Source organism: Gekko japonicus, unplaced genomic scaffold (genome assembly GCF_001447785.1).
Source record: "Gekko japonicus isolate JY-2015 unplaced genomic scaffold, Gekko_japonicus_V1.1 scaffold3098, whole genome shotgun sequence".
Lineage (NCBI taxonomy): Eukaryota > Metazoa > Chordata > Lepidosauria > Squamata > Gekkonidae > Gekko > Gekko japonicus.
In genome coordinates, this window is record NW_015166516.1 from 33262 (window position 1) to 54144 (window position 20883).

At 42.7% G+C, this 20883-nt stretch overlaps 1 protein-coding gene across 1 annotated transcript in view; it reads right to left on the minus strand.

Moving 5' to 3' along the window:
• Positions 1–5205: 5205 nt before the first annotated feature.
• The window catches only part of LOC107111311 (tyrosyl-DNA phosphodiesterase 1-like), a 33657-nt gene continuing 17979 nt past the window's right edge, over positions 5206–20883 (minus strand). The window contains exons 9-15 of the mRNA XM_015412273.1: positions 20374–20559; positions 19473–19521; positions 17613–17679; positions 14358–14465; positions 13648–13750; positions 8894–9002; positions 5206–5564 (exon numbers count right to left, since the gene is read on the minus strand). Of these exons, the coding sequence (XP_015267759.1) occupies positions 5497–5564; positions 8894–9002; positions 13648–13750; positions 14358–14465; positions 17613–17679; positions 19473–19521; positions 20374–20559 (690 nt within the window). The 3' untranslated portion in view covers positions 5206–5496. The remainder of the gene's footprint in view (positions 5565–8893; positions 9003–13647; positions 13751–14357; positions 14466–17612; positions 17680–19472; positions 19522–20373; positions 20560–20883) is intronic.

Here is a 20883-nt window from a genome sequence, read left to right on the forward strand (position 1 = left end):
AAGGGCAACTCGAATGATAAAAGGGTTGGAACACTTTCCCTATGAGGAAAGGTTAAAGCGCTTAGGGCTCTTTAGCTTGGAGAAAAGACGACTGAGGGGTGACATGATCGAGGTTTATAAGATTATGCATGGGAAAGAGCAGGTAAAGAAAGAGGTACTTTTCTCCCTTTCTCACAATACAAGAACCCGTGGGCACTCCATGAAATTGCTGAGCGGTCGGGTTAGAACGGATAAAAGGAAGTACTTCTTCACCCAAAGAGTGATTAACACATGGAATTCACTGCCACAGGAAGTGGTGGGTGCTACAAGCATGGACGGCTTCAAAAGGGAATTAGATAAGCATATGGAGCAGAGGTCCATCAGTGGCTATTAGCCACAAGGTATAGCTAGGGGCTCTGGGGCAAGTGATGCTCTGTCTTCTTGGTGCTTGGGGGGGGGGTCAACAGTGGGAGGGCTTCTAATGTCCTGGCCCCACTGCCGGACCTCCTGATGGCACTGGTATTTCTGGCCACTGTGTGACACAGAGTGTTGGACTGGATGGGCCTTTGGCCTGATCCAACATTGGAGTCTCTTATGTTCTTATGTACTATCGGCTGCGTACCTATGCGCATAATAAATATCCTGATTCTCCTTGTTGTCTCCTGGTGATCCCCTTCTCAGAACTCCTGCTACATTTCCTCTCTGCATATTACACCTAGTCCAATCACACTTTATATTGTCAGTTGCCTGCTAATGTCATTTGGCATCTGAAATCACTCCACTTTCCAATATAGAGGACAGATGGACTCACATTCTAGCTGTATCCGAAGATGTGAGCAGTAACTCACGAAAGCTCATACCCTACCATACATTTTGTTGGTCTTTAAGGTGCTACTGGACTCTTACTCTTTTCTATTCCTTGAACTGTGGGACTTGCACAAAGGAGCAGCCATAAATATGGGGCACTGCTGTGAGGAAAGTGAAGGGATGAAATTGCCCCTCCTCTCTCTTCTGTCAGGGGAGCAGTGCTTCCCAAAAGTACAAAAGAATCCATTTCACACATACCCCTTCGCTCTATGCTCTGCAGTGCTTCTGTTCCTCTGTGCACCTGCAGGCCCAGATATGATAGGTCCAGGGGTTGGAAGGGGATGTCAGATTGGACAGGAAAATGGGGGGAAAACTGAGTCCTTCATGGCTGGATAAAAGCCAAGGGGTCAGATCCCTCCACTAAGGCCAAAGGCACAGTACATGGGGGACAAGGTAAACCCAGTGTACTGAAATTACTCTTGGTCCTAAAGTTACATTTTCGCTGACCATTGTTACTGCCTTGGAAAGAAATAGGTAAAATTGTTTCATGCACTAACAATAGTACTGTGTCAACCTCACCTAGCCATGCTTTAGTAACATCCAGATTAACTACTTCAATGTGTTCTGTGTGCCTTTGTAGAATGTTTGGAAGCTCCAATGGACACAAAAATGCAGCTGCCAGAATTTTAACTGGAGTTTGTTGTATGCTGTGCACAACTCTGGCATGATTCCATTTGCAGTGATTTCCATTTACCAGTGTCTTTTTAGGATCTATCCAGGGTGCTGATTTTGATATTTCAAACCCTGAATAGTCTAGGTCCAAAATAACTGAAGGACTGCCTCCTTTCCTATGTACATTTTATGAACTCTTGGATCATGACTTGAGCCAGTTTGGTGTAGGGGTTAAGAGCAGTGGACTCTAATCTGGAGAACCGGGTTTGATTCCCCATTCCTCCACATGCAGCTGCTGGGTGACCTTGGGTCAGTCACAGTTCTCTGAGAGATGTTCCCTCAAGAGCAGTTCTCTCAGAGTTCTCTCAGCCCCACCTGCCTCACAGGGTGTCTGTTGTAGGGAGAGGAAGGGAAGGAGATTGTAAACCACTCTGAGAGTCCGAGTGAAGGGCAGGGTATAAATCCAATCTCCTCCTCCTCCTTTTCCCTCTAAGACATGACAGGAGCTGGTCCATGGGGTCGCGAAGAGTCGGACTCGACTGTGCGACTGAACAACAACAAAATCATGCTCCCCACCCCCAGTCATCTATTTTCTAAACAGAAAAGTCCCAGACTTTTCATCCTTTTCGCCAATCCCCTAATCATCTTGGCTGCCCTCCCCTGTACTTTTTCCAGCTCTGCAATGTCTTTTTTTTTTTGAGATACGGTGACCAGAACTGTACATAATATTCCAAATAAGACCACATCATAGATCTACACAGGGGCATTACAGTATTGGCCATTTTATTTTCAATCCCTTTTCTAATAATCCCTAACACAGAGCTTGCCTTTTTCACTGTGGCAGCACATTGGGTTGACACTTTCATTGAGCTATCCCCTTATAACCCCAAGATCTTTTCCCCTCTCAGTCTCAGCAAGTTTAGACCCCATTAGCCTATACTTGAAGCTTACACTTAATACTGAACTTCATTTGCCACGTTGTCACCCACTCATCCAGTTTGTGGACGTCCTCTTGGAGTTCTTCAGTCAGCCTTGGTTTTCACCATCCTGAATAATTTTGTGTTATCTGCAAACTTGGCCACTACACTACTCACCCCTAGTTCCAGATTACTGATGAATAAATTAAATAGTACCAGCCCTAATACTGATCCTTGTGGGACCCCACTGCTTATTTCCCTCCATTGTGAGAACTATCCATTGATTCCTATTCTTTGCTTCCTGTCATTTAACAACTTTTTAATCCATAAGAGAACCCATTCTCTCAGCCCATGACTGCTATAATTACTCAGGAGTCTTTGGTGAGGTACCTTGTCAAAAGCTTTTTGAAAGTCCAGACATATAATGTCTGCTAGGTCACCATTGTCTACATGCTTGTTCACTTTCTGAAAGAACTCCAAAAAGTTGGTGAAGGAGGACTTTTCCTTTGCAGAAGCCATGCTGATTTTTCCTCAGCAGGCTTTGTAACTCTATGTGCTTAACAATTCTATCTTTGATTACAGTTCCTACTAATTTGCCTGGGACAGACATTACTCTGGCCAGCCTGTAATTTCCTGGTTCCTCTCTGGATCCCTTTTTTAAAATAGCTGTAACATTTGCTACTATCCAGTGTTCTGGTACAGCAGCTGAATTTAGTGATAGGTTGCGCATATGGGTTAGTAGATCAACTATCTCACCTCTGAATTCCTTAAGAACTTTTGGGTGTATGCCATCAAGGCCTGGATACTTATCAGTTTTTAATTTCCCCAGTAGGTATACAACATCTCTAGTCACCTCGTGGGCTTAGTTCTTCAGACTCCCTTCCTGAAAATAGGGGCTGTGGCATGGGTACAGGGTCCATACTTTCCACAATGAACACAGAAACAATCCCTTTAATCCTTTGTCATTCAAAAGCCCCATTTCTTCTCTGGCTGGTTTCCTGCTCCAGATATATATTTAAAATGTTTATTGTTTGTCTTGATGCAACCCGGTTCTCAAAATCTCTTTTTGCATGCATAGTTATTGACTTACATTTATTTTGCCAGAGCCTGTGGTCCCTGTGCACTGGAAGAGCACATCCCACCAGTGCCGTAACAATTACATTGACTATGTGTTTTGAGGCACAGTCCAAAGCATACTTCTTTAAAAGTGTACCCTGCTGGAATTGGTAGGGCTAACTCCTGAGTCATTATGGTAAAAGTTAGGTGGCAAAAAGTATTCATACTTTAAATTTCACGGAATATGTTTAACTCATCCAGCACTAAAATGAAAGTTCAAGGTCCATGTCAGTATATCTGTTACCTGTAAACTAATTCTTGATAGAAGCAGCCTCTGTTGTTAACATTCGTTTCTGCGCTGACTACTCCTATCTTCAACACATGTGGTGAATGAACATAATTAATCTAGTGATCAGTTATCATACAGGAAAACCAAGGATGAGAACAAGAGGCAAAGTGATTACTACAATATATGGCCTCTGTTAGCCCAAGAGCCTAATAATATGAATTCTTACTCAGAAGTCCCAGCAGTTCAATAGGAGTCAGCTGAAAAAAAAATAGGGGTTGCCCTTATTTAGAAGTATCACCAGAAAACATGAAATTAATGTATTTTTAAAGTGTTTGTTAAGCAAATTTCATTTGTGTTGCCAGGACATAATGAACACTTCATGCAGTGATGTGTATAGACCCTACAATTGGACAGTTTTCCATAGGTGCATTATATATCTCCATGTGCCAGGTTAACTTTTGTTTTTCCTATTAAGTAGCTCACCCATCCAATGATATGAAAGACTGGGACAGCACGTGCAGCTACTCAACAATAAACTAGACACTGTGCTATTGTATTAGCATAACTAATCAACTGCTGACCTTTAATAAACATAGCCTCTAGGCTGTTATGCTGACAAAGCATTATCTTGCACCTCTCCCCTATGCTCTTTTTAAAATGCAAGTTAAATCCAAGACTTTCCCCTGTGAAAGGGCCTAGAGCATCCACGACAGCCACCAGTGGGTGGTGTCTGTCGACTGGAGCCTTACTTGTAAGCAACCATCCATCTTATCTACACTGTGTGCTTCTGACAGAATTTTAGCCTTGGAGAAATATACAGGAAGAACAAAATGAAATGACAGTATGGAATGCAATGGCTCTGTTAAAAAGCATTATGTAACGAGTACCACCATTTATGGCAGAACTGTTTGCTTTTACAAGTAATTCAAACCTCAAGTTCGTATTTTAATGACAAACGTAACCAAGCACTTTTATTCATTTTATTGCAAATTGTATACAAATTTCCCTTCATCAGGGCCAGTATTTCCAGGTAGCACATTGAATATTTTTATGATTACAAAACAAAAAGATTATCAATTACGATGGATATGCAAGTTATTACTTCAGTTAGAAACAGAAGAAGAACAAGTGAAAAAACGTATGATTAAATGGATGTAGAATTTCAGAGTGCAAATAGCAATGCACCAATGGGAACAGTTATGGGATAAAGAAATTAAGTACACAGCCAGCCAAGCATTAAGAGAAAAATGGTAAAAAATATCTATTTTTTATCTTATATGTGAGGTATATAATAGACTTATTTAGGCTTTGGTATTTTAAAAATTATAGCTAGTATCTGGAAACAATGAAATATAACGCAAAATACGTAATAACAAAGAAATAATATAGTTGCAAAGTAGATTAGTTATGAAATTTGAAATTCAAAATGTTTGAAGGATCATTGTTTTCTATACAAAATGTCTCAAAAACTATAACGAAGGGGATATTTACTCTTTCTGTTCCAATTATTCTGCAATGCATGATAACCTTGTTATATGTAATTCCTATAGAATCACTTTTTCCCTTTTGTATCCCCTCTGCATTATATTTGCTTTCTAAAATAAAACAGGCAGCTGTGTAGCTGATACTGTTTTCCCCAAAAGACTTGCAATTGAAAATTATTTCTTTATAGAAACGGCTTTAACCTGTGCACAAATCCACATAATTAAAACCACCCTCTCTCCAGGGTTAGTTAGTGGGCTCAGTAACAGTTTCAGAGGGAGCTGGAGCTTTTCCCTAACAAAACTTCATATTTCCATGTGTATCAGGAGCTCTATAAGGAATGTCCCAAATCCACGGACGATCTGCAACGAAAATCAAAAAGCTCAGGGCTCATTGTACCACCAATAGGAAAGGAGCTGATTGACATGCAATTAGACTTCTGAACAAGTTAGACATTTGTTTCACAATTCTTATTTCCCACCTTCCCAACTAACTGACCTTTAACTATGGGGGTTTGCTACCCAGAAATGGCAAGCCGATTATTCGCAATTCCTTCCAACAAAAATGGCAAAACCTGATGTGCTGGTCTTTATGGCCTCCTAACAAGCACAGCTTGATGCTGGGGCACACAGCCAGGTGGGAATCACAACAAGTAAGCATCATCTCATTGGCGGACTAAGTGCTATACACACAAAAGCTCACATGACTTGGCCAGTTCGTTGGAATTCCTAGAAACTCAGTTTTAACTCTGGAAAATCTCTATTGCCTACGGCAGCAGAAAACAATCCTGTACGAACATCTTCAGTGTGCTTCCTAAGAATCACTTACCAAATCCATCCATTGCAGTAGCAACACTTGGCCACTAAGAGAACCTTTTACGAGACCTATGATTTTGTGTTTGTTTTTTCTGCGGTGAAGTCACAGCTGACTTATGGCAGCCCCCATAGAGGTTTCAAGGCAAGAGACATTCAGAGACAATGTGCCATTGCCTGCCTCTGTGTAGCAACCCTTATATCCCTTGGTGGTCTCCCATCCAAATACTGAACAGGGCTGATCCTGCTTAGCTTCTGAGATCTGATGAGATGGGGCTAGCTTGAGCTATTCAGGTGAGGGCAGACCTATGTACTCTTCTTCGATCCCTACCTGTAGTTGGGAAGGAGCCTGGAGTTTTGGAAAGAGGATTCCTCCACTGTCTATGCACACAAAGGAACCAAGACCTCTGAGAGACAGTGATGGACAAAGACCATTTGTACACCTCACACACATGTACATTCCATGAAATGGCACATGGAAACTGTGAGATACTAGACCTCTCTCTCACCAGGCAGCAGTGTTCCCTCTAAGCTGAATTAGTGTGAGCTAGCTCAGTTTCTTAGCATCTGGCTCACACATTCTTGCTTTAGCTCAGGAAGGATGGCTCCAGAGCAAACTAATTTATGCAGTAGTCAAATCGCTCGCTCACAACTTTAATGCCAGTAGCTCACAAAGTAGCATTTTTGCTCACAAGACTTCACAGCTTAGAGGGAACATTGCCAGGCAGTGGAATTTTCTACTCTTGATGATGGTCTTCTGCACAGTGTTTCATACATAAATTATTTTATGAGGCAGAGAAGATAGAAGTGGAGTGAGGGGAGACCCAACAGATATGGAGCAGAGGTCCATCAGTGGCTATTAGCCTAAAGGTATCGATAGGAACTCTCAGGCTGGGGCAAGTGATACACTGTATTCTTGGTGTGTGTGTGTGGGGGGGGCAATAGTGGGAGGGCTTCTAGTGTCCTGGCCCCACTGCTGGACCTCCTGATGGCAACTGGTATTGTTGGCCACTGTGTGAGATGGGCCATTGGACTGATCCAACACTGGCTTCTCTTATGTTTTTATGACAGATAAAATGGTAGTAACGACCTGGGGATGGGAAGGTAAGGGTAGAGCTGTGAAGAGAAAAATGCATCAACTGCTATGTTTAGACGGGGGAAAGGATACATGGGAAGAGCAAGAAGAACGTTATTACAGGAAACTGTATTACAGGAATGTTATTACAGGAAACTGAAAGCAAGGGACACTTCTGACTGTGATGCATAATTGCATCCACTCACACCGATATGTCAACTAAGGGACCCTTCCACTTCCCTCTCTCAAACCAACGGCATGAAGGGCTACTGCAGCAGTTAGCAGTGGGAGGCCGCTTGTCAGTATGTGGCATTGCCAACAGCTCCCTTCAAACAATTGTTACAGCCATGCTCAGGCCCATAGACAGGAGTTTGTGGCTTGAGGGGCAATTTTTTTTTCTGGTGGGGCTGAAGTTCTCAGTGCAGAAAGAAAAGCCATTCAGCCAAGAGAAAACTGTTACCAGGATAGATCTCTAAATTGCAAGCTGTCAACCACTTTAGATGACAGTTCTCATCTGCTGCATTAATCACTTCTGCCAGCCTGAGCAACAATTCCGCTAACAATCCAGCAGGTGGAGGTGATGACTTCTATAGTGAAGAAAGCTAAGACTTAGGCAGAAAAACTCTCTTAAAGACCAGATTCTTGACAGAAGGGATCCCAGAGGTCACCTACTCCAACCCCCTTGCTCAATGTGGGAATTAGTCAACTACAGCACCTCACTCTGCTTAAAGGCGCACATGACCTTAAAAAATGTTTAAAAACAATTGAAAAAAGCATTTACAGGGGGAATTCTTGTGGGGCTGTGGCTTTAAGAAAGGGGGCAGAGCCCCCAAAAGCCCCACTGTAGCCACAGGCCTGGCCATGCTTCTTCTCATGACATGAACCCCCAACCCCTTATTACTCATCTCAGCTCATAGGGGGAACACATGTGAAAAGTGGGCTGTAAATTCATCCCAGCACCCCTCCAAGGCAAAGTGTCTATATCTAACCCAGGGCCTTGTCCCCTGAGAAGGTTCTGGCCTTGACATGCAATCCTTTTAACTGCTGGGCCATGAGAAGTATTGACTTTTCCTGGGAGCATGCTTATGCATTGTGTGTGAGAACAGAATATGTGGCGTAGGTTTTGGCATCTCAGCCATTGACACACTTTGACTGGTGCCTTTTTTGTGTAAGAACTGTGGGAGTTGTTGTCAAAAATGTTATGACTGGCATTTGGCAGCACTGCTAGGGATGCTGTGGGAGTGGCTGTCTCTTACGATGTTACTGTTTGTTTCTACGGATATTGTTCTGCTCTCCACACGATCTACTAAAAGCACATTGGATCTCTACTAGAAGACACAGGGGCTAGCTTATTGGTCACCAGATTATAGAAATGGCTTGCCTAAACTCTAAAATCCAATATTTATTTGCGATACTTTTGTGCTAGCCTTCTCCAGAGAAGCTCAGAGGACCCTGTTGGCCAGCCCTCCAGCCAGAAGCAACAACATCAAGTGCCATAAGATGTGCAGAGTTTATTTGCCTGAAGCATCATAGCTGAGTGGGAACTGAACATGGGTTTTTGTATAGACCAATTCAGTGGACAATACGCCATGCTGATCTGAACAGCAGCTACAGTTAGTCTTAGAAAGCACCGGTGCTGTTTATACTGTGGGGGACCCGGTTCTCTAAGAGGAGGTCATGTGCTGGGCAATTCCAGTGGTAGTTATTATCTGAGTCTGTAGCTGTTGGAACCTGGGCTGTGTTGTCCATATGCAGTACGTTTATTTATCCAATTTGTTTTCTGCATTTGAGAAAGACACCTTACCTTCACTTTCATGCTTCTCTGGGGGAAGATCAAAAGGTACAGGAAACGATAATGCTGGCTCATCAGAAAGCAGGTTCTCTTTCACCTGGAAATAGCCAGTATCCAAGCCCTGTGACAAAATGCAGACAGACACGGCCTTACATTCAAGCAGTTTTTTTGGCTTCCGTTAATCAGAAAACAGATAAGAAAGCAAAGACAGCCTTTGCTATACCTTTCACACTGCTCTGTTCCAGTGCTTTATTTATGTTACTTATAGTCCACCTTTCTCACTGAGACTCAAGGCAGATCACACAATGTAGATCAATGCAATCAACAGGACAATAAATCTAATAAACAATGTAACAGGACTAGGACTGCAGAAGACTGGAACAGAGCTGTTATCTGAACACAGCATAAGTATTAAACATAACATTTTAGACAAGGCAGAACATGCTATTACACAAGTAGAAAAACAATGTATTTTGTGGGATCAGCCCTTTATGAGGTAACCCTATTTCTTTTATTAAAAAAATATGCTACTGAACAATTCTGTTTTGTGCTCTTTGGTTGTGGTAATAGCTTAATCAGCAGTTTAAATGTCTGATCAAACCATTTTTGTACATTTGTAATTCTTTATCTTGTTCAAGTTGGCCAATCCCTCTAGAGGCATTTATGCTGCAGATGAGCATTGCATGTGCAGAGGTTCTTCAAGAGCCCATTTCCTACTGTAGTTCATGTTCCCCTGAAAAACTGTTCCTGTTGCTTAGGGCAGTGGTTCCTAACCTTTTTGCTATGGTGACCCACAAGTCCAAATTTACTTGGCACAGTGACCCATCCAGGATCAAGTCAAGGTCTTCTGATACCCTAGACAAACAATGACCTTGGTGCCCATCTAGTCCAACATTCCATTTTCTGCAGTGGCCAACCAGATGTTCTTGAGAAACCAACAAAAACTGCATCCTACTATGAACCCAAACAAGTGGCATTCCAAAGTACATAGCCTTTGTATTTGAGGGCTACATTCCCACCTTTGACCACCCTCTTCTTCTCCACTACTCTTTCTAATCTCCTTTAAGATTCTAAGAAATTTGCTCTAGTACTAATAAGCAATGTAACAGGACTAGGACTGCAGAAGACTGGAACAGAGCTGTTATCTGAACACAGCATAAGTATTAAACATAACATTTTAGAAAAGGCAGAACATGCTATTACATAAGTAGAAAAGCAATGTATTTTGTGGGATCAGCCATTTATGAGGTATCCCTATTTCTTTTATTAAAAAAAAATACCCTACTGAACAATTCTGTTTTGTGCTCTTTGGTTGTGGTAATAGCTTAATCAGCAGTTTAAATGTCTGATCAAACCATTTTTGTACATTTGTAATTCTTTATCTTGTTCAAGTTGGCCAATCCCTCTAGAGGCATTTATGCTGCAGATGAGCATTGCATGTGCAGAGGTTCTTCAAGAGCCCATTTCCTACTGTAGTTCATGTTCCCCTGAAAAACTGTTCCTGTTGCTTAGGGCAGTGGTTCCTAACCTTTTTGCTATGGTGACCCACAAGTCCAAATTTACTTGGCACAGTGACCCATCCAGGATCAAGTCAAGGTCTTCTGATACCCTAGACAAACAATGACCTTGGTGCCCATCTAGTCCAACATTCCATTTTCTGCAGTGGCCAACCAGATGTTCTTGAGAAACCAACAAAAACTGCATCCTACTATGAACCCAAACAAGTGGCATTCCAAAGTACATAGCCTTTGTATTTGAGGGCTACATTCCCACCTTTGACCACCCTCTTCTTCTCCACTACTCTTTCTAATCTCCTTTAAGATTCTAAGAAATTTGCTCTAGTAACCACCAGGACATGTTTTACTTGATTCTTTATCAATCAACATGCACATGCTAAAGTATGGCATGGAAGATACTGTTTCCAGAGTCAGGTCTTTGTTTTTAAAATACAGGCCAAAGCCTCGCCTCAAGTTAAGCCCTGAAGTTGGTTGTTCTAGGGGCCAGCTCACACCTTTTGATTTTCCAAGAGAGATATTATTCTACACAGGAAAATGTATATACCTCTCATTTGTAACTGAATGTGTTGTTTTGCTTATTGAGACAGCACAAGTGGTTGCATTCATCACACATGACAGGATGTTCTTTTCTTTAAAAAGGAGGAATATCAGTTTTCAACTTTAGTACAGTGCAAAGGGCTTAGCACAGCACAAGCTGTGAAAGCACCCCTAGTTTCTGTCTAAACTTAAAGGACAGACTGTTGGGTAAGAACCACCATGCATGAGAAGGTAGATGCTACTCAACAGCTTTACGCTGAAACTGCTTGATGCTGAGCATTATACCACCTTCAACCACCTCCAGGGTAGACTTTCATCATTACCTGTGTTGTGAAGATTTAATCCACACATTACTGACTACATGACTAGGGAAATTAAGCGGTCTACATTACAGCAACCAAGGCCATCCATAAACATGTCACTCATGGGGGAGAAGGGACTAGAACAAAGAGTCTTGTCTTCCCAGTGGAGAGTTCACAAGATGCCTCCTAAGGTCAACTACCTGAGAGCAGGGACCTCCCTCTGTTGTCTCTTCCAGCTGAGCCAGAGTGGAATTTGAGGAAGGCACACAGTGTGTGTGTGTGTGTGTGTTAGGTGATGAGTGAAGCTGGCGGATGGCGGTAAAGGGGTTGGCAGCAAGGGGCTCAGTGTGGTACATCTCCCACAGTGTGTAGAGGGCAATGAGGCACTGCAGCAGGCGGATGGAGCAAGAGGCTGGGTTGCTGAAGGAGCCCACGTATGCACACGCCTCTTTCTCTCCTCCTCTAGCTTTTCCATGTCCTGTAGAACAGCTCACATCCCTAACAAAGAGTTTGCCTTTTTCACTGCTGCAGCACACTGAGTTGACACTCTCATTGACCTATCCACTATGATCCCAAGATCTGTTTTCTCTCTCTGTCTCAGCAAGTTTAGACCCCATTAGACCCTAACTTGAATCTGGGATTTTTTGTCCCAATGTGTATCACCTCACAGTTAGCAACACTGAACTTCATTGGTCACAATGTCGCCCACTCACCCAGTTTGCAGAAGTCCTCTTGGAGCTCTTCACAGTCAGCCTTGGTTTTTACCATCGCGAATAATTTTGTGTCATCTGCAAACTTGGCCTGCTACACTACTCCCCCCAACTTCCATATCATTTATGAACAAATCAAATAGTACCAGCCCCAATACCAACCCTTGTGGGACTCCACTGCTTACTTCCCTCTATTGTGAAAACTGTCCATTGACTCCTACTCTTTGCTTCCTGCCATTTAACCACTTTTTAATCCATAAGAGAACCCGTCCTTTTATCCTATGACTTCTAGGTTTAGTCAGGAACCGTTGGTGAGTCTCGATCAGTGGGAAACCAAAAGGTTCTGCCCCAGTAGCCTACTTTTAGCCCAGCCGTCAGCAGCAGTTTTGGTGCACTTCCTAATTCTGTCACTACCATCCTCCCATTCACAGCTGAGGCCTACAAGGAGTTTTCTGCAAGAGGCTATGAAAGCCTTATCAAAGACAGACTCGCTGCTCCATCTTGCTCACTACTGTCTATTCTGACTGGCCGTGCTTCACCAGAGTCACTGTCAGAACCCTGCCTAAAGACGTACTTTTCTCCCTTTCTCACAATACAAGAACGCGTGGGCACTCCATGAAATTGCTGAGCGGTCGGGTTAGAACGGATAAAAGGAAGTACTTCTTCACCCAAAGAGTGATTAACACTTGGAATTCACTGCCACAGGAAGTGGTGGCGGCTACAAGCATGGACGGCTTCAAAAGGGAATTAGATAGGCATATGGAGCAGAGGTCCATCAGTGGCTATTAGCCACAAGGTATAGATAGGGACTCTGGGGCAAATGATGCTCTGGTCTTCTTGGTGTTTGGAGGGTCAACAGTGGGAGGGCTTATAGCGTCCTGGCCCCACTGGTGGACCTCCTGATGGCACTGGTATTTCTGGCCACTGTGTGATACAGAGTGTTGGACTGGATGGGCCTTTGGCCTGATCCAACATTGGCATCTCTTATGTTCTTATGTTAACCTAACAAACAGGAAGTTGCTTAAACGTTATCAAATATTTATATCCCACTTTTCCCTGTGACTCAAGGCAGCTTAAAAATCGTACTAAAAAGCATAATAGCGGTGGCACAAAAAATTATTTTTTTCTTCCTCAATTATAGCCTATGTTGATCATTATAGTCAATGGGCCCCATAGGCTATAATGGAGACTCGATCTGGGATATCTGGGGCTCGGGGGGGGGGGGGGGTGCTTGTGGGCCCCTCCCTAAAAAAAAAAACATTTCAAAAAGAATGGACCAGAAGGAGGTGCCCCCACCCTCCATTGTTTGTGAGTTGTAGCAGAAACCCTCTGAGCTGGCCTCTGAAATGTTGTACGCCAGCGCCCCCTAGTGCAGCTTAGAGGGAACTGTGAACTCAAGCACCCCCAGCTCCCCATCTTACTACAGCCCCTGACTGCTTTTGTATACGTAGCACCCATGGTTCCTACCCTCGCTGCTCTGGGTGATCAAAAGCAATCCCTTCTTTTTCACCAGCAGAAAAGTTGATCAGATCCATCCAATCCCATTCTCTTACACGAGAAAAACCACTTGATCTTTTACTCAAAATATTTTAACCACCTTAATTCCCTGATCTGAAGTTTAGATTCTCAATCAGCTGTAAACAATAAAGAGACTGTGGCTCCACTAAATGTAACACTGTCTGGGGTACAGGTGAACTCACAAGTTCAGAAGGCAAGAAGAGGACTCCTAGCTCATACGATCGGATCATCAGCTGGGCACCGTTTTTTTCGAATGCTCCCCAAGCAGCCTTGGAAAGATTGGCACTGTAGGGAGGAGGACAGCAATTCTGTTTGAAGCACGCCCATGGCCGCTGATGGCAAAAGTACATGGTTTGGTTTAAGTGCTGGAATACATTCTAGCGAGACCTGGACTCAAATCCCGACTCTGCCTGGAAGCTCACTGGGTACATTACTCGACAGAACTGAAGTTAGCATAGAAAGGGAGAGGGGATATGCGTGCCACTCTAAGCTCCTCGGAGAGCAGGTGGGATAAACATCTAATAAATAAATGGTTCCTATGCACATAGTTGTCAATGCAGAATGTGGATTCTGAAGAGTTCTAGTTTTTAGATGGGCAAAATATTGTGAATTCCCCATTTTGAGCACATTTGCCTGTATTTCCAGAGATATGTTAACCTTGTGAGAAAGTTTGTAGCTGCAATTTGAGCTCAGTCCTGATTTCCCAGACTGGGATGAGAAAAACGACGAGACTTAACTTATGGAATTCTAAAAGAGGGTCTCAAGTGGCTTCAGAGCGATTTTTTCATCTTTACACGGTGTGAAATGAAAAGGAGCCTAAGTGATCATTGAGGCATCCTGGCAGGAGTGGGGGAAAAAGAAACCTCGCCTTACCTACTAACAGAAGACTTACCTGGTAACCAAAAACCATGCAATCTCTTGGAAGTCAGGAGACACTCTCATGTAAGTCTTAATGTGAGGCATGGCATGGCTACGACCTGAAGTTTCAGCTGACCATTTGCTGAAGTAAAAAAGGAAGACAGGAGTGAAATCACAGTTTCAGATCCACATTATCCCCATTGGGTAAGCCATGGCTAAAAGTGATTTTTTTTTTAACACCTTCTTCAATCTTTTTTACCACCTTCTTCACATGCAAGAGAGAACCCAATCACCAATGCCCTCTCTTCCTGATACGGCCATTTGTACCTCCCAAGAAGCTTCCCTCAGAGGTCAGGTGACCCTTTGCAGTGAAATTGAAAGTGGCATAAAAGAATACAGCATGGAAAACTGTTAATCGCACCCATGCACATTAATGCATACAGACTGGTTCTTTGGGTCCAGGTCATAATTTAGTCAATTTTTGTCTTGCTAGGGATTGATAAAAATTGTTCTTGTTCAGACTCTTAGGGCTGCTTTTTTTCCTCTTTGAATACCAACTACAAGAGAAGAAAGCAAGCATATACCCGCATCCCACCATTATGGGATGATTTAGAAGGTTTTTAACGTTCATAAATCATACAAACATATTTCCTCTTTCCATTTCCTGAAAGCCCTCGTAGTTGCTCTCCTTTTCCTGCTCCTGTCTCTCCTTCTAGAGTTGCCAGTCTCTGGGTGGTGATGGAGATCTCCTGGAATCACAACAGATCTCCCAGCTACAGAGTTCAGTACTCCTAGGGTTGCCAGACTGATGTTGGGAAATCTCTGGAGATTTGGGGGTGGAGCCTTGGGAGGGAAGCAACCTCAGCTGGTTATAATGCCATAAAATCCACCCTCAAAAGCAACCATTTTCTCCAGGGGAACTATTCCCTGTCATCTTACACCTGTAATTTCGGGTGATCTCCAGCCCCCACCTGGAGGTTGGCAATCCTAGTTCCCCTGGAGGAAACGGATGCTTTGGAGGGTGGATATACGCCTCTGAGTTCCTTCCCCTCCTCAAACTCCCCTCCCCCCAAATTTTTAGGATTTTCTTAACCTTTTTCCCTCCTCTTGGCAATCCTCATATCCTCTCCCTGCCTCTTTCTCTCAACCATTCACCAACCTACCTTTTATCTAATTCCCATCTTCAGCTAAATTTATTATTAATTTACTTCATTTATACATCACCTTTCTCCACAGTGGATACCAAAAGCAGCTTACATTATTCTCTTCTCCTTCTTTTATCCAGGTTAGGTTGAAAGTATGTGACTCGTCCAAAATCACCCAAGTCAGCTTCTACAGCAAGAGGGAGATCTGAACCTGGGTCTTGCAGACCCCACTCTGAAGCTCTAACTGTTGCACCACACTGCCTTTCATAGGGTGGCTGCTGTTGAACAGTAGCAAGCGGCCAAGCCTACTTGAGTCATGCAAGCCAGGTGGCATCAAGTCACCCAGAAGTTGCTGCGAGGCCTTGGGTTGCCAACCTCCAGGTGTGACCAGGAGATCCCCCCGGATTACAATTCCAGACATCTGTCCCCCTGGAGAAATGGCTACTTTGAAGGGTGGACTCTATAGCATTATATCATGTTGAGGCCTCTCCCTCCCCAAACTCTGCACTCCTCAGACATCACAAAATCTCCAGGAATTTTCCAACCTGGAACTGGCAGCCTTAGCCAGGCCTGGCCCCAATGAGTTCTCCCTCAAAAGCCGAAACAGGATTGGAAAGGGCCTCCCCCCCCGACTTTTACCGACAGAGCCAAATGTGGAATGCTGGGGCTGCCTAGCAACAGCCACTGAAGGCATCTGTTGCTTAAAGACACAGGTGCTTCTTTTGTCATTTTTTGGATTTTTTTAAAGCTGTTATTGAGAAATTGACATATTTGCTGTTTATGAATTTATATATATGCTAACACACTATATAGATTGTGTACACACATTTGCTCATAGGCTCAAAGGTAAAGCTGCTTGAATCACCTGTTGTGAGAGAGATTTCACATAGAGGGTATTGAACTGCATTTCAAGCTAATGAGTTTGCAGACACACAAACACAGCTACTAAGCCTTATGGGAAGAAGAAGCACATTTCGCCATTGTTAGCAGGAAATACAGCTTAAAAAGACAAGTATTCCCCCATTGCTGAGAGACTTGATGTCATGTTTTACACGGAGCTAATCTTCATCTGAATTGCCATTTCCTGGTGGACTGTGCCTAGAGTCAATCTATCTGCACATCAAGGAGAATCATGATGCTGAGAATTCACACCTGACCAGATGGCTTTCCATGAATTAGAGTCTAGAGTTTCAAATATTGGCCCAACCCTTAAAGGTGCTGCCCCTTACTAACATGCACCAATGAGAAGAAGGAATGGGACGGACTACAGATAGGTGGGATCTCAGTTTGGCTAGGTTGCCACCCACCCGAAGATTTGACTATAAAACGTGAAGACCATGCGTTAGAGCTTTTGCTAGCCGCTACCCCCCTCCTGCTTTAACTCCCCTTCTGCCCAGCCTGCCCAGCCTTTGTCTTTAGTTGATCCTTTGATGTGCGCAGCCAAAGAGGTCCATGCCCTGCTAGCTGGTTCTAGCAGAACATGATTTAGAAGTACCCCTAGATTCTATCATTCTTCACCTATTTTTACATTGCAACAGACAAGACTTCAGGAACAGGCAAGTATAAACCGATACCTACCTACCTCCTAAGTAAATGAGAAACTATTTTTATATCTTTCTGTAACTCTAAAGGAACCTTGATTGTATGCGAATGTGAGACTGATTTTGTGTGTATGTGATTTTGATATTGCTTCAGTAAAAAGACTATTTGTTTTGGAAAAACTCCAGTCTAGTGTCTCTCACTGGGATTTCTTTGGGGTAGCCGGACTTCCGTAAACTTTGGCAAGGACTCACGTTAAATTTAGTTTGCCACTGTCGTAGATAAGGCAGTTTGGCTAACACTGTCCAGTGGGTTATTATTATTATTTTTAAAAGATTTCACATTTTCTTCCAAACCTGGGGACATTTTCAGGTTTGTAGAAAGATCTGTCTTGCATGTTCACAGCTCCAGTCACCGGATTTCAATATCCAAAGATATCCTGACTTTGCTATTAGAATATAAGATATATGAAGTCTCAATTTACATGAAATTCAATTAATTTTTTAATGAACATCCCAAAGCCTGTCTGACCTACATCTCTCACAGATTTAATTGACCTTAGAAACTCAAAATGCCATTAGTCACAAAGAGATTATGTCACTTACTGGAAGTAAGAATGCAGCCAAAGCTGTTTCTGTGCAATCTCCATGTTATATGAAAGAGACTCTCCAGCTCCAAGAGAAAGAAAAGATAACTTAGTTACAGTGAAACGTGCCACTGAAATGGAATCTCATTAAATAATGGAATGGCAAATTCTCTGTTTTACCACAGAATATTCCCTTCAAATGAGCTTTCCTCATCACAAAAAAAGAAACAGATATAAGCAGGAATTTTTCCAAATGATTTACACTTCAGACTTTTAAAAAGACTACTCTATATGTAGATTCTATCCAATTATGTCAAACTGAATTTTGTAACACACCAAGTCAAATCAAGATGAACCAGTCAACTGCAAAAAGAGTCTAAATAAAATTGCCAACAATAGGAACTTGCTGGTTCATATTAGTGGAGTGTCCTGTCTTTGCCGTGCTTGTGAAAAATTATGTCCATGCATGACAATTTAATAATACTGTATATAGATGTTAATCATGTGCACAAGGGCATATATAACCAAAAGACAAAACAAAAGTTGTCTTCTGCTCTTCGAACTACTTAAGTAGGTCTTAAAATGCCATTTTGCTTTTTAGTGAGTGGGAGGGATGGTTCTTAGTACTAGGGAGGAGAAGCAGCAGGTACCCCAGTGGGGAGCTGTCATACCCCTCTAGTGAAGGGTGGTAGCTTCAGGCTTGTGGTAGGATTCATTTGGGAAACAGCCTAAATAAGTGCGTAGATTTCTCATAAGAATCCAAAACTAAGCCTAGAAAGCAAAAGTCTAGCTAGGGAGTTAGAAGAAGAGAAGAAGAAGAGAAGAGATTGGATTTATACCCCGCCCTTCACTTGGAGTCTCAGAGCGGCTTACAAACTCCTTTCCCTTCCCCTCCCCACAACAGACACCCTGTGAGGTGGGCGGGGCTGAGAGAGCTCTGACACAAACTGCTCTTTTTCAAGGACAGCTGTGCCAGACCTTGTGACTGACCCAAGGTCACATCAGCAGGTGCAAGTGGAGGAGTGGGGAATCAAACCCGGTTCTCCCAGATTAGAGTCCGCACACTTAACCCCTACACCAAACTGGTGACTGACTGGTTACTTCGGAGTAAATAGGTGGTCATGCCCTTTGGTCAAGTGGCCCTCTCATGGGGGGGGGGGCTGATATCCTATTTCTAGTTATCTAAGGAGACTGAATGGATAAGACTCATACCATACCTTTTCCTGTCAAAATAAGACACTGTCCACACTACAGTGGAAGATCTGGATCAGACCTCGGAATTCTTATTATATCAGTAAAAGTAAAAAATATCAGTTGTTGGGCTCTATGGATCTAATTCCACCCATCAGCAGCAAAGACAGATGCCATGGCACATTTGTGGTGGAAAGTGCCATCAAGTCACACCTGACTTAAGGCACCCCCGTAGGGTTTTCAAGGCAAGAGACGTTCAGCGGTGGTTTGCCATTGCCTGCCTCTGCATCACAACCCTGGTATTCCTTGGAGGGCTCCCATCCAAACACTAGCCAGGGACAACCCTGCTTAGCAGCCAAGATCTGACAAGATCAGGCTACTTGAGGCTATCTAGGTCAGGGTATGTTCTCTATAGATCTTCCTTTATTTTTACCAACTATCACAGAATGGTTCCACTGGCCCATGAGCATCATTTCATTTTGGGTCCTCTGAGGGGTTGAGACACTCAGCAACTGTCCCAGGTCTTTCAGTGGCAGAATACCGCTCCCCTGACCCCACTTGGCTCCCAGAGGAGTTCCTTGCTTCTCTCTGGGGATTTATGCTGCCACCAGCTGTTCATTTAGGATATCTCCCACTCAGGCCTGGCTTTCTACGCTGTACACAAAAAAAAAATTACTTTTTTTTTTACCTTGATAACCTTCCAAACTTTGCCTCACGTTGTCCACAGTGGGGTAAATCTAAATAACAAAATGTAATAAGTGAGTTAGCCGTAAAAATGCACCTCAGCCAACACTTCTAGCACCTCCAAATGTTGCAAAAATAAACAGGTGTCCTGTAGCACTTAAAGACTAACAAAATTTTATTTCAGCAAGCTATTCCGGCAAAGCCTGGGACTTCACTCTCAACACAAGTACTAACTACCTTAGCATAACTAGTGAATGGTCTCTGTATTTTCTTGATCAGGCTGAATTTTACATAATTACATTTCCCTCTACTGTCTACATCTAATGAACCCTTGACCCTGCAGTGTTTCCCCCATCTGTCATCTACATGAAATGTCTGCATAGTGAGGAATCATGGTGAATAAGAAGTGGGCTCTAACCCACAAATATTTATAGTGGAGTAATTTTTTTTACTCTCTAAGGTACAACAAGAATCTTGTTTGTTTTTGCTCCAATGGATCAATACAGCTACTTCTCTGGATTTAAAAGGTGTGCAACATGATTATTAATCTCAGAAATTAGACAAAACTAGAAATTACTGACCTCCAACAGTCTTGCTTTGCAGAAAGGTAAGAGAATAAAAGTTACAGATTTTTAAACAAAGTGATAGAAATAAGCTAGGAATGTTTGTAAGATGACCTATTTGTAACATTTTAGAGAAAATTAGTCCTGCTCGGAGCCCACTGAATTAATCAAAGCACTCTCCTGTAAAGGGCACCTAGAATCTTTGAATAAAATAGAGAAGTTACCATTTAACTAAAGCATTCAAAGCAATCTTCTTAAAAACAAGATTATGTAAACATGACAATTAGCAGCAGCACTGATTTTCTGTACTTTCTTAACAAAGGTACAAAAAGCAATCCATACCAGATTAATGGGAACCTCCCGATTTGTTAGAGACTTTGCACTGTTTCCTAGAGTGGTCAAACTTTGTCTAAACTCTGAACACAGCCATTTGGACTGGTCAGCTCCCATGGATCCAATACTTGAGAACTGCCCAATTACAGGCCAAGAATCTTCATCAGGCACTTGCACTGCATGATCTTTTAAAAGCTGTTTGGGGTAAAATAAAAGCAAAAAAAAAAATCATGAAGTTTAGCTCATCAGACTTTGATGAACTATGGAACTTGGCCAGGTACGGTATGTCATGGTACTACATTTCCTTCTTCTTAAAAGTCAATCACTCTGACTAGCTACTTACTTGAATGAGTGTCTCTTCCAGTCTTACATACTAGATTATTTATAGATATTATTGTTAAATCATAGCTATAAATATAAGAGATTTTTTAAAAATTACACCATGGAAGCTGTTTTAATATACTATAGCAAGAAGCAGTAGGTTGTCAGACACCATAGGACTCATTTACTGTGGCATGA